We start from the raw sequence: 14,480 nt of genomic DNA on the forward strand, positions 1-14,480 counted from the left end.
AGTCATCATAGCTTGCGTAGTATAGACCCAGCTGCCAACCCAACTTTGAGAATAGATTAACGGCGACATTTTTTTTAACGCGCGATAATAGTCTCACTGCGTTAACGGCGTTAACGCCGTTAACGGCCCACCACTAGTTGTAACATTTAACACATTTTTGAATAAATGTAACATTAGTTTTCCTACCCAAGCCTTATATACTGTATAGAGACTTTACTGTTGTTGTTGACAGCTGTTGATGCCACACACGTAGTCATGTGTGAACTCATTCATATGAATTGGTCTGCTGTGCATGCATGACTAGCCACAGTTATCAGAGATGAGAGTAAACAGTGTGTCTGAAAATCCCATTCCTCTCCAAGGATTCGGAGAAAGTCCAGATTTGTTCTGACAGTGCCATGGGAATGACACACACTGGACATCTGCTCGGGATCGGCAATCCGCCACAGATAATCCCATTAAAATTTCAGTTTATTTAAATGGCAAAACACAAGAACGGATATTGTGCTTCCCTTTGCTGCATGTGGAGTATACAGTTACACAGCGATGCGAGAGCGTATTGATTAATGGAAGAGTTGGGAACTAGGATGTCATGGATTGATAATGTTGTATAATGGAACTGCTAGTGACTAGCCCGAGTAAATTTCATTAGCTAGCAAGTTAAAAGTATGTTTCACCAGTATTATTTTGGGTCACCAGTGGAAGGACTGTTACTTGACAAAACTTAAATGTGACAAAGTTACACGATCCATTCAACAAATTGTTTATTTAATATATTGAATACACAATACAATTTAACACATTTTTATTCAATGCAAAAATGCTTGTGACAGGGTAAGAGACACGACACACACACAAAATGACGGTGCAAGCAACCCCAGTGGGGAATTTATAATACAACTTAAAATAACGTGTCCAAGGTGAAACGCCAGTCCGTGCTCGTGTAGTTGGGTGTTTCTCTGTCTCCCTCGCTGTCGTCTCTCTCTCTCTCTCTCTCTCTCTCTCTCTCTCTTGCTGGTGGTCAAACAGGCACAGCGGTAGATGATCCCGGGTCTGCGCCTCACCACATTCTATAAACTATTAATATAAATATAAATGAAGTCAAATACTTATATTATAAGCCACTAGCCAGACGATCAACAAACACAGATCGGAAGTAAACTTTGGGCCGGCGTGTGCGTCCGATTTATCCGTTTATATTGTAGTAAATCACGGTCTTGTATTTGGAGGAACATTCCTTACCCGAACAGATGCATATCTTAATTTAAAAGCTTCCAGTCACTTTTCCATACATTTGCTCAATTAAAGAATATATACCAGCTGAAGAATTCGCATAAATCATAACCGATATTTTTCCACATTCCCTCTGAGAACTTCTACTCGAGATCATTTGCATACATATTGTCTCACACCTTTTGTTTTTCTCAACTCCAGACGCCTCTATTCAAGACCTTTTCTACAATCTCTTGCAGTTAAGATAGCTGTATGTGGCAGTTATCTGAAATAATCTCGTCTCAAAATCAAGCCTGTGAATTATATCATCACGTTGTAGTTGTGTCATTCTCAATATGATGTTATTGAAAGAGTTTGCGAGGATGAGCTAGGACTTGCTTGACAACTAATTTACCTTTCAGAAAAAAATGAAAAGAGAAAGTAATTATAATGTAGGAAAGTTTAAAATCCGGTCTGTGCAGTACAACATCCTTCATTAGCAAAACACAATGATTGATGCCATTTCTCACCTTTGGTTATGTGACATTGATGTCTCTTACTAATGCAACATATTGGAGATTTTCAAAGTGTATTTTGCTCTTAATATAAGGGGTCATGGTCAAATGATGAATGGATTGAATAGGTAAAATTCACACCGCTATAATTTAACCAGAGAGATGAATGAATAGCTGAAATAAACGTGTTCTTTTCTGTTCAGTTCTATTGAAATGTGGGTTTTGTAAGACCGGATGTCTTATTGCAGTCATGAAATGCTTTTAAAGAAGTCCAAGTCGTTAGTTTAAAATCTTTTTGAACTCAGTATCTTTCACCTTTTTGCCATTACTTGGATCACAGTAGATAGGGACACATTTTTGCTAAATTGTTGAAATGTTGAATCAAATATAAAATATAGCTGCATGCAGCAATTATGGGGTCAAGCTCTTTTCAAAGGGAAATATTGGTAACTCTTTCCTTGAAGCATGTATGTATGATGCATTATAAAAGTAGTTTTAAAGCATTGTAATGCACTTTTTAATGCATTGTAATGTCTTATAAATAATTGTTATTTCAGTTTACACTTAGCAGTTCATAAATACATTACACATTTTAAATCGGCTATAATTCTTTACAACTTCATATAATGCATTACAACACACATGCTTCAAGGAGAGTGTTACCGAAATATTTTTGGCATGTCAGATGATCAGATTTAAAAAAAACAATCAAATTTAGAAACATAGGGAAGGCACTTAGAACAAAATACAACTTCTTATAACCCCATTGGGGCTTGACCCCTAATTATAATGTACAACTTGGATTTCTGTATGAGATCTGAAGAGGGGCACAAATATGGCAAATATTCAATTACATACTCTAGTATGTATTTTCTAATTTCTAGGTTTTTGGATTGAGTACATTAGTGTGACATGGAAATACTGTTATAAATATGGTCATCATTCAGTTACATCAGGGGTGTCCAATGTCGGTCCTGGAGGGCTACAGTCCTGCAGACTTTAGCTCCAACTTGGCTCTACACACCTGTTTGGAAGTTTCTAGTCCGCTTTGTGAGACCTTGATTAGCTGTTCAGGTGTGTTTGATTAGGGTTGAAGCTAAACTTTGCAGGACACCGGCACTCCAGGACTGACTTGTGACACCCCTGAGTTACATGGTACAGATTATATCAAAGTATCATGTGTTATATTATATTAAACAGTGTCTTTTCTGTGGGGAAAATAATACAATGATTTATTTACTGGATTTTTTCTAACAAAGCAGTGACTTTTAAAAATGCTGAAACCACCTAGTTGTAAATTAAAGTTTGCTCCAAAAAGGTCTTATGTGACTTTTAATGAGTAAATGAAATGGACCGTAAACTGCTTGGTTGCAAATTTAAATTACAGTAAATGGTTAACTCAACAAACAATGTTGTTTAAGAGAGCACCAGTGGCTACTGGCATTGTTTCCAGCTGATAGTAGACAGAGTTGCCTTTCAAGATTTCTGTTAGCCAGAATGTTTCTTAAAGAGGCACCCTGTTCCTGCAACGCCCTGTTGTGGCTTTGAGGAGAAGAATAGGAGTGCTCTTATTAAAATGTCAACACGTTTGGAGGTCACTGTGGCCTTATCTGTTCCATCTATTGATCCATCACTTGTTCTGGGTTTGATCAACTGACCTGGTTGGCTCAAATCCATGGACAGTGACCCTTACTGCACTGTAATGATCAGACCTATTTTTATATTCTGTTTAGCAGATGGGATGTCTGGGAAATCTCTAGAGGTTTGAAATTAGAAATAGTAGTAGCAGTAGTAACTGTTAGAAGTTGTATCGAATGCCACCACTTACTCTCTCCTCTCACACTCTCAAATTACCTTAAGCGGTATTGATGCACTGGTGTGATAAATTAATACCGGAACAAAATTATAACACAGTGTACACAATCATGACGAAAGAAGCACATGCTTTTTATTATTTGTATTCTTTATATTTCAATATTAAGACAGATGTGTGTGTGTGTGTGTCTGTCGGATCTCCCAGCATCCTTTCCACAGCATCTTTCATTCTCTCTAGCCACTGATAGACAGAGAGAAGAGGTATAAGAAATGAAGAATAGAAAGCTGACCTGTGGGAGAGCGGGCGTCTGGTGCAGAGACGCTGGGAAGCAGCAGAGCCCCTCCCACCACAGCCTGAGTGGGTGGAATTTTCTGTTTATCTTCGAGATCTGGCAGTGACAAAAAAAGGCTGCAAACTGTCTTTTTTCCCCGTTCTTATATTTCATAAGAGGCGTTCTTATGGCACTCTTATGAAATCTTTCTCTTGTGTAGACATCCAGAGTAAAATGTGTGAATTGCTTGGATGTCTTGATATAGCCCAGCGGAGAATTTCTCCCATGATGCTTAGCAGTACATTATACAGTATGTGTCTGTGTTTGATACAGTCAATGAATTGCTATACAGAATATGAAACTCTAAACCTTTAAAAGAAAGTGAAATTGTTTTGCACTAAATGGAAATAAATGATTTTGCAAAGCTGCATCATCTTTCCAAAATCTCATCATTCATGTGTGAGCATATCTTACGGTTCTTCTAATAGTCACATTACAACGTCCTCTATAGTAACTTAGTCAGTTTACTTAGTATATAGTAAACATTTTTGCATTGTTGGCATTAATACAGAGCTTAATCAAATGGCATACTTTATTACCGCCGGAGATGATTTAGTTACTGATATCATTACCGGCTCTCTATGGCCTGGTCCTAAAGGCCTAATTTGATCTTGGCTTTTACAACACACCATTAAAGATTAAAAGCCTGAAAGAGCATTAGTTGAGAACTGGCTGTTATAAAATGTGTGTAGCTGGATCAGATTTCCCTAAGGTTGCGATACCCTTCTTCAAGAACACAGAAAAGCTTGCTTGTACATCCTTGGCGTGTACACACTTTTTCACACTTTAATTAAAACGTTGTCTGACATCATCGGCATACCGCCAATGTTGGCAAACAGTTGGATTTCGTTCTTGCCACAAAACTTAATATTTTGTGAATACTACAAATTACTTCAATTTTTTGTCTGTCATTGTGTTTTGAGAGATTTACATCAATGTCAGTTTACATATTTGTGACGTTTTGTCTGCAACTTCAAATTCGGAACACCGCTTTGTGATTATTGTCTGTGAATCTCAGCATCAGAAGTTTTCACTTTAGGGCTGTTTGTGTTACTTTCAATGTTCACAGAAATCTATACAGTGAAGGCTCTCAGGTTTAGCAACACGCTCTAATGTTTTCATTTGCGTATTCGTGTGTATTTTTGTGTGTGCTTTAATGTCAGGGTTCGTCCGTGCAAATACATCAAACTTTTATTTCGCCTCAGTCCTTTGCATTTTGTTGGCCTGGTGGCTGTAAATCTGTCACTCAGTGAGACGCGATTCGTTTTTTAAAATTAGCTACCGTGCATGTGTAGAATCAGCTGTTGTACGTATACTCGAAGGAAATCTTTAACCCGTGCAATGATATCAATCTTTTTTAATGTCCTGACCAGCCTTCTCTCTCCATCTTGTGTTTCCTCCATCTTTCTCTCCTTCATAAGTTCTCTTGACATTTGCAAAGGTTGAAAGACAAAGTAGCTTTGTGTCCTGATAAGGGCGAGGGCTCCTCAGCCTGAATGTGAATGTTCTCTCATGAGACCAAAGCAGAGCCGGCCGTGTTTGACAGTCGGGGCGATGGGTCAAGTTTTAGAGTATCTTGTAATAGAGCTGAACGGGGGTGACAGGAAAAGACAGGCGTAGTAGATGAAGGACTCCCATCACCTGTAGGGCACAAAATTGAGGGATGAGGGCAATATACAGCCAGATGTTGGCAACATTTAAAGGGACAGTTCACCGAAAAATGATCATTCTGTCATTTACTCGTAATCAAGCCGTTCCATAATGTACGCATTTTTGTTCTGATGAACACAGAGAAAGATATCTGTCAGAATGCTTGTAAACAGAAAGTTCTTGGCCACCATTGACTACCATAGTTGTTGCTTTATAAATTTCTTTGTTGAATACAAAAGAAGATAATTTGAAGATTGTAGGAAAGAAACCCGTTCTGGTGCTCTTCTGACTACCATTGTATTTCCTGTTTGGTTACAAGCATTCTTCAAATGTCTTTCTCTGTGTTTATCAGAACAAATAAATACAGATTTGGAACAACTGGAGGGTGAGTAAATGATGAGAGAATTTTTAGTCTCTTTTAGTGGAAATGTTTTTAAAATAATAATTTTAGCATAGGATGTAAAAATGTTTTGCTTTTGTTTTTAATTGATTTGGACATTTTTAAAACTCTTTTTTTATGAGAAGTCTCGGTTTAATTAGTAATTTTATAATACTTGTATACAAACCTTTCTGATAGAAATGTGCTTCCAAATAGTTAATACTTCCTGTTCTTTATTCACATCTTGTATTAACAGGTTTTAAGGTCTTACAGTTGTTTCTGAGGTCAACTAACCTTCCCTGTTTTGTTCTTCCGGTAAACAAGATGTTACCGAGCTACTGCGACATAATGGCTCTTTCTCCGGACTATACCATAATAATATTATAACAAAACAGATACTGTTATTTGGAATGTCTAAAAAGAGTTATAAGGGTCAAGACACTTTAATGTAAAAATGTAGGTTATTTTGAAGGGCTCTCACATGCATACTGTACAATAGAGCCAAGGTCACGTTCATCATTTCTGTTGTGCAGGCTTTCTGCTAATTTTGAGTAAAAAGCTGCTGACACGGGCTGTGAGGACCAAACCCCCTGCTGGCCAGGAAATTTACAACCCTACCAAATAACAACAGCGTTGAAGAAAAAACATATCTGTGTGTTTTATTGGGAATTTTCTTTGCCTCTGTAGTCCTGTAATAATGTGATACTGACTCTCAGCGTTAGCATGATGAATATTGTTCTGACTCGCGGATTATCATCCAATAAGAAAGTGACTGGTGAGCTAATATTAGCCTGCACCGAGCGTTGGTTTACCCATGAGCAGGTTGCCAAGGAAACGTTACATAATTGGAGCATAGAAGATGCCCCCAGCTGATTGGGTGATGTAGACAAGGTGATAGATCTTCCTCAACGTCTTCTGTTCGCCGTTTTCCATCCATCTGCCTGGAAAGGAAATGACCTTGTGACACTCCAAACAGTGGCTAGTGTTGTGATATCTTTCTTTTTACAACACAGGGTGGCTCTATCTTTTATCTTTTTAGTAACGTGTGACTTAATAAGTCTGTCAGGGAAAAACAAGTTGAAAAACGAATGGATTAAGTGCATAATTGAAACGAGAATTAAAACAATTGTGCATTTTTCTGTTTCTCCACAGGTGCCGGTCTGGGCGGTCTGATGGATCTTGAGACTCTCTATCAGGGTGTGGAGCGAAGCATAAACCAGAGCCGGCGAGCCCGCAGACAGTCCCCCGAGCGAGCGTACAACATCGAGGTTCTGCTGGGGGTGGATGACTCCGTGGTGCAGTTTCACGGGGAGCAACATGTGGAGAAGTACCTCCTCACTCTTATGAACATTGTAAGCGTGCTAAAGCCACCCACGCTGCCTGTTGTGTTTGGGTTACCCTTGAGAAAAATCAAAGAACGATAGAAACTACCCTGTCAACAGTGTGGCAGTTCTGCAGGCGGAAGACAGCATTATAATAAACAGCTAAGATAAAACCGGCTGGTGGAGAAACATTAGAGGCAAAGTGTTGACGCCAGAAATACTTTGGTTATTCTCAGTTCTGTAGTGTTTTGAAAGGGGTTTTTAACAATTCGTTTGAGTATATGAGTAGTATATCAAAATAGGAATTAAAGGGGTGGTCCACCCAAAAATACAAATTATTTTATAATTTACTCACCCTCATGTCATTCCAATCCTGTGACTTTCTTTCTCCTGCAAAACACAAAAGAAGATATTTTAAAGAATGTGGATAATCAAACAACATTGGCCCACATCGACTTCCATTGTATGGACAGAAAACCAATGAAAAATTTCGCATAATATTATTAAAAAAGAAAAGTTATGCATTCATGAAAGTATATAAGCAATGACAGAATTTACATTTTTGGGTGAACTGTCCCTTTAAGATAATATATGTGACCCTGGATCACAAACCAGTCTTAAGTAGCACGGGAACATTATCGATTTTTCTTTAATGCCAATAATCATTAAGATATTAGGTAAAGATCATGTTCCATAAAGATATTTTGTAAATTTATAAAAGCTTCATTTTTGTGAGTGGATGGCCTGCCACAGTGCCCCTCATTAACAACTTCAAAGGCACTTTTCTCAATATTTAGATTTTTTACACTCTCAGTTTCCACAGTTTTCAACGGTTGTATCTCAGCCAGATATTGTCATATTCTAACAAATCATACATCAATAGAATTCTTATTTATTCAGATACTTTCAGATTATGTAAAAATCTCAATTTTGAAAACTTGACCCATAAGACTGGTTTTGTTGTCCAGGGAGTTGTTCATATACATTAGGTGAAATCAAACAATTTTAACGATTTCATGAAGTGTACGTTTTCCCTATTGACAAGAAACAATATTTACAATTTTAAGTGAAATGAAAGATGTACTGTATACAAAAAAAAAAACTTTGACTCTGGCAGCCGGGCATACTGCAGGTCAGACCCTCTTAGATAACACACAGAAATATGTGCTGTCCTGTTAACAACTCAAACCCTTAGAGACTTCAGAATAAAATCTGTATTTTTCATGAAAATGATGCTAGTGTTAAGTTTAGGTAAAGCTGGATCCAGCAGATCAGTGGCTTTGCATCATGTGGTCCGAGGTGACTGTAAGCCGGGGAACAATATGCCTGAGGACGAAACAGCACTCATCTGCTCCTCACTATCCATCCTTTAATCTTCACAAATTAAACCTACGCAGAGAGAGAGAGAGAGAGATAGGGAGAGAGAGAGAGAGAGAGAGAAAGACCTTCTAACCAATGACAAAAAAAAACACAAGCTGGGTTGATGTTATGTAATCCGTAATGGTCAATGATGGGAGGTAAAATCTGAAACATATTAGATCAGTTCTGCAGTCATTTTTCTACATCTCGGATCACTCCATCTAAGACAAAATGTGATGGGATAAAAAAGGCGGATGAAAAATCAGTTATAACCTCACAATTTGTCTCTATATTGCATATTTTCTTCGGTTATCACAGGTCCCTGAACGTTTTCCGCAGCTGTGCCACTGTTATTTCCTTTTCTCCTGTCTCCTTTCGTCCTAGGGGGTGTTTCAAACACAGCATTCGGAATAAATGACAGAAAAACAGATAAACAGAAATATATAAATAACATCGCGTCTCCTCTCTCTCCCACGCGTTGAGTTCTCGCTGCTTTCTTCTTGAAAGTTTACTTTGCTCACTTTCGCATGGCATGTCTCGCTCGCTCGCTCTCCGGGAGTCAAGGAAAGAAAAGCGAGAGACATAAAAGAATGTGACGAGGTGTAAGAGCAAATTTTTTGCCCTTTTTCCTCCAACTATTTTCCCTGAATTCTCCTCTTAGCTGATTGTCTTTTTGCATTTGTGGGCCGTGTGATGATGTGTTATGTGTTTGTCGTTCTATCGTATTGGTGTGTGCATTTGTGCGAGACTGTCAAAGTGAAAATATAGAGCGGCTGTTCGTTCCATCAGCGGCGTTTTATTCAGGTCTTTTGGTCAGTGGCTGGTGTCTCAGAATACAGGAAGAGAGAGTAGGAGATGTCTGAGTAAAGATCAGTTTACTACGGGCATCAGGACTGCATGTGGGCAACACAAAGCCCTTTCAGAAGGGCTTCGGAAATGCCAAAATTTATGTCTGGGGTGTGCATAATCCTGCAGATGTGTAAGGATGTTGTTCATCTTCTTTGCTTTAGAGCTGTTCTCTACTGGTCTGTTCTGATAAAAAAGGAATAAACTGATAAATTCACTGTACCTGATTATACTAGGTACAATAAACAATTTTGTTACCGTTTTGGTCACCACCTGTGTCCTGAAGCAGAACCAGTCAAGAACCGCTATGTGTTTGTGAATGTTCTGAAACTAAAATAATTCAGTTTACTAGTCTCTGCGAGGTAGTTGTGAATGGATTTTTGCTTGTTTGGAGAACAAGCTGTCTGCCCTCGACTTAAATGAGTTGTCAAACTTAAACTTATATGTAATTCCTAGTAATATATTTTATTTAATAGTAAAACGTGTTATCCTGTTGGATTCCCAGAATGCATTTGTTTGACTGCTTTTCTGTTTTATCTTGAAAAATCTCAAAACCTGCTGATCTAAGATCAGTGTTCCTCAGATCCTGAAACACACAACCACAGTGTCCTTGTTCCCCCGCGCTTGTTCTCGGACTCATTTCACATATTTACTCTGTGTAATGGAGCTGAGACCTTTGTGTGTAGCATTAATTGTGTGAATTGAAAGTCGACTTTATTAATTGCTTCCGTCTATATTAGTCGCTCCTCAGGTGTAAACAAGACGTGCAGGCGGGCAGACCATTATGTAATCAACTTTTCATAGACACGTTGTTCTCATCCTCAAATGTCAGGCAGGTAATAATGGTCCAAAATGTCAAGTGAAAATGGCAGAGATTCAGAAATGAGTCTGAGCAAATACTGTCCATCTGTGTGTCCCCTCAGGTCTCTGAGCATTCCTGTACATTACACATCAATGTTAAGAAGACCACACTCACTGTCCAGATAAACAGACCAATGGTGATTCGGTCCGCCTGCATTATATTGTATACCTGTGGGATGTTAACATAAAATCAGTGGTGTCTAAAGATGCTGAAATTAAGTTTGGATGGAAGGCGGTCATTTGTGTTTTCAAATATTATATATTTATACAGTAATAAAATATATGTGAAAAACACACTGTATATTTATATATTTATTATTCTTTATTCTGTGGAACACAAGGGTGTGTTTTAAAGAGTGTACTAGCTACTGTATCACGGTAGTCCCAAAAACATGAAGACATGCCAAAGATAAAAATGAATTTCCAAATAAGTATTTTGTCTTCTTTTGCAGTAGTGCAAATATCTAAAAACTGTCAAATTAAGATACTTCAAAGCCAAAATGGTATTAAGTCTTGTTTTCTGAAAAATAAATAAATAAATCATCAAAATTATGTGAGTTAATGCTTAAAGCTGCAAATTAGGAATAAACTAATGCTTTACCTTTTTGTTAAGTATTTTTTTTGACCCCATTGGTGCAAAGTTTTGCTTGTTTTAGGCATACACTTAATTCTTATATTTTCTTTTCAGAGTGACCGTTCACCCAAAAAGTAAAATTCCGTCATCATTTACTAACCCTCTTGTCATTTCAAACCTGTTTGACCTTCTTCTGCACAAGATAGATAAGAAAATATTTTGAAGAATGTTGTTAATCGGCACCCATTCACTGGAACTGGTTTTGTGCCCATACAATAGAAGTGAATGAGTGCCGGCGCTGTTCATTTACCAACTTTCTTCAAAATAACTTTTGTGTGTTCTGCTAAGAAAGAAAGTCATAAAGGTTCGAAATGACAAGAGGGCGAATAAATGAATTCCCATTTTTGGGAGAACTATCACCTTAACATCTCAGGTCACTTACCTTGTCAAGTAAACATCTTGTTTGTAAAAACAGACAAAAATATACGAAATTCATTGTCAGCGTAAAGGTATTAAAAAAGAATTCCACTTGTGACTATAAATCTACTCTTCTAAAGCAGCTTAATAGTTTTAATGATCAACAGACTGAAATGCAAGTTGCTACAGTATTTTGAAAATCTACTCTAGTTCCCAGAACAAAACGGTTCATTCATCATGGCTCCGTTCACATACTCTTTTCTGGTTGGTTGGTTTGATTTATCTGATATTGTAGAGTTTAATTGACGACACATTTCACATTTTCCCCCATCATATTGTCCTTTACTCCCCAATATAAGCCTTACCAGTTCACCTCCAACCATATCATTCCATCTGCACCCTTGCTTTCTCCTCTATCTTCTAAAGCAGTGAAGCCACAATGCCCCCCTCGTCTGCATTATTAATGACATATTAATGATTTTCTGACTTCCTGACCTCCAGGTCTCCATTAGTTACCTGTAGGCTGATGAAACCCAGTGCTGGACAAGGCCGGCCGAGCTAATGAAACCTACATTCTCACAGCCATTAACACACACATTTATTCTGTTAGAGCTTCACGACCCTGTTTGTGTTGCCGAAGATGTGCCAGTAAAATATATAATACAATATCCATCCGACTTGTTCAATCTTTTCACTACATGCGCACAGGGTTTTCAGGGCCAGCCGTGGCTGTTTTTTTCTTTGAAACGGAGCCTGGAAACAAGGCAGTATTCATATCCCACCATGCAACGTGGAGTCCTGAGGTGTTTCTTAGTGTGTGTTCTGAATGAAAGTCGTGCCTCAGTTTAACCATCATTAACATTGAGAACACTAGAGTCATGGTCACCTGGAAGTCATCTAAGCCTTTGGCAGTCATCTGTATTAGCGCGGTTTCTAAGGTAACGGAGACTGAGAGCTCCGCTTTTTCTTTCTGAAGAAATCTTTGCGAACACTCAGGAAAGTCCAGCACAGTAGTTTCAAAGACAAGCGTATATACTGGTTCAAAAAATTGTATCTTCCAAAAAGTTTTTAAGAATGCTGGGCGTTCAGAAAGTAAAAGCGAAAAACTTTACCCTGTTGTAAAGTTTGCAGTTTGCTTGGCAACCGGTGAATCATGCGTATTAAAAGCAGGTGAGCTGGTTCGACGCATGTGCTCGTGTTGTGTAATTCTTTCCTTGCTCTTCTGTCCCCTTTTTCACCTTTCTTACCTACCGGCCTCCTTTAAACTCCTTTTTCTCCGTCTGCGTTTCTTATTCTTTCTCTCCCTCTTTGCAGTCTGTCCATCAGAAATCTCATTATTGTTGGCTGTGTATACATCTCAGTGTCTCATTAGCAGGCTTCCAGAGCGGCAGAGGACACCATGTCTGAACTTCTGTACCAATTTGTCTGTCTCTGTCTCCCTTTCTGTCTGGGAACCGTGTTTCCCACAGTGCATTAGGCCCATCCTTCATTGAACTGAATAAGTAAAGATGGCTGAGATGCGAGGTGAAAAGTCAAACTGCAGAATCATGGGAAATGAAAAAGGCTCTCTTGTGCGTTATTGGTTCTGGCTCAGACTTCGATTTTTTACGGCTTGTGTATGTGGTTTTATGTGTGTGTCAGGACTCAGGTTTTGCTCTCTTTGTGAGGAAGGCATGGTCATGTAAAGATGCTGAGGCTAGTTGACACATGTGAAATGCTTGTATACATTTCTGAGTAGAGTACTGTACAGTAAGTCGGTGCAAAACAATTACTTCAGATTTTAGATGTACAAATAATACAGTTGTATGGCTTTAAAGTGAATATGAACTTGGTTTCTTTACGGTATTTGAGGTCAGAAAAAGCACAGAGCATCTTTTATATTATTTTAACTTATTACACGGCTCATTTGAATGCTTGATTCTGATTGGCCAGTCGCGACATTCTAAGGATTGTTATCTTCAAATAACAACAGCTCAAAACCAATAACACCCTGTAATCCGGATGCTGCAAATCATTTTGAGAGGGGCATTTATACAAAAATGAATTATAAATATGGCTTTAAATAACATATATGGCATTATGTTCACAAATGATAAAACCAATTTGCCTGTTCATGATGTTTGAACGTCGTTTCTTACTTTAAAACCGAAACTAACCGGCTTTTCCTCGCGGAAGGTCTGCATTCGGTAATGAAATTGCTAATAAAATATTTCAAATTCACATTTTACGTTTTTTTCTCATGTGGCAAGTAGCCGTTTAATAAGCGGAATAATGTACAAGCAGCCGGCTGTTATTGCGAAACATTGTCATTTGAAATTTGGTAGTAATATTAAACAGTTCACATAATGAAACAAAAATGATCGTGAAATAATTTTGAAATGGTCTCTTATTTTTTTCCGCGGCTGTATTTATTTGATCTATTTAATGGCATATTCCATGGTGACTTCTCAACTCTACAATTGGGGCATGTTGTCACTAACTCAACTGTACCCCACCCTCTAAAGAAGGTGCATGACAGCCAAAACAAGTAAGATGAAAGCTTAAATGTACTGCATACTGTAGTTTTGTGCTTTGTACATAGCCATAGGGCTGAGACAGGTGTGATATTTCATGACACGTACACGCTTGGAAAATGTTGTGATGTGCAAATGCAAAAATTGTGTGTTTGAGTTCAAACTTGTTAGAGGTTCAAGAACCCAAATACATTTTAAAAGAATAAGGCTTTGGGTATTTTTTATGTTGAATCTAACAGCTTTTTCTGTTCACAGGTGAACGAGATCTATCATGACCAATCTCTTGGGGCACGAATTAACGTGGTGCTAGTCCGGATTGTTCTGGTGGATGCCAAAAAAGTAAGCATGCATTTCATTACTAAACCAAAAAACGCTTTTCCCTTTCACAGAAATAAAAAAACGATACATCTCAGCGTTGACTGTGTTCGTTTAGCACCTTTGCAGTTCTGTATCGTGACAGTTTGACATATTGTATCTGCTGTTAACATGTACAGGCGCACACACCCCTTTTTCTCTCATATGCCATCTTTCGAACACTCGCACCTACACAAACACATAAACACACTGCCAACTTGGCTTACATGCACATCGTTTTCCACCTCTCCTGTTGGGTGCTCACCATGGCCTAGACCTGTTATTCCACCGGACTGAACACACGGGGAACTAAAAGCATGCCGTTCCCAGG

At 38.3% G+C, this 14,480-nt stretch overlaps 1 protein-coding gene across 4 annotated transcripts in view; it reads left to right on the plus strand.

The window, feature by feature from the left end:
* The window catches only part of LOC130438375 (A disintegrin and metalloproteinase with thrombospondin motifs 2-like), a 106,754-nt gene that overhangs the window by 67,972 nt on the left and 24,302 nt on the right, over positions 1-14,480 (plus strand). For all 4 annotated transcript variants that reach the window (XM_056770267.1, XM_056770269.1, XM_056770268.1 and 1 more), the window contains exons 4-5: positions 7,056-7,255; positions 14,051-14,134. In XM_056770267.1, coding sequence (XP_056626245.1) covers positions 7,056-7,255; positions 14,051-14,134 — 284 coding nt within the window. The remainder of the gene's footprint in view (positions 1-7,055; positions 7,256-14,050; positions 14,135-14,480) is intronic.

This window comes from Triplophysa dalaica, chromosome 16 (genome assembly GCF_015846415.1).
Source record: "Triplophysa dalaica isolate WHDGS20190420 chromosome 16, ASM1584641v1, whole genome shotgun sequence".
NCBI classification, from domain to species: domain Eukaryota; kingdom Metazoa; phylum Chordata; class Actinopteri; order Cypriniformes; family Nemacheilidae; genus Triplophysa; species Triplophysa dalaica.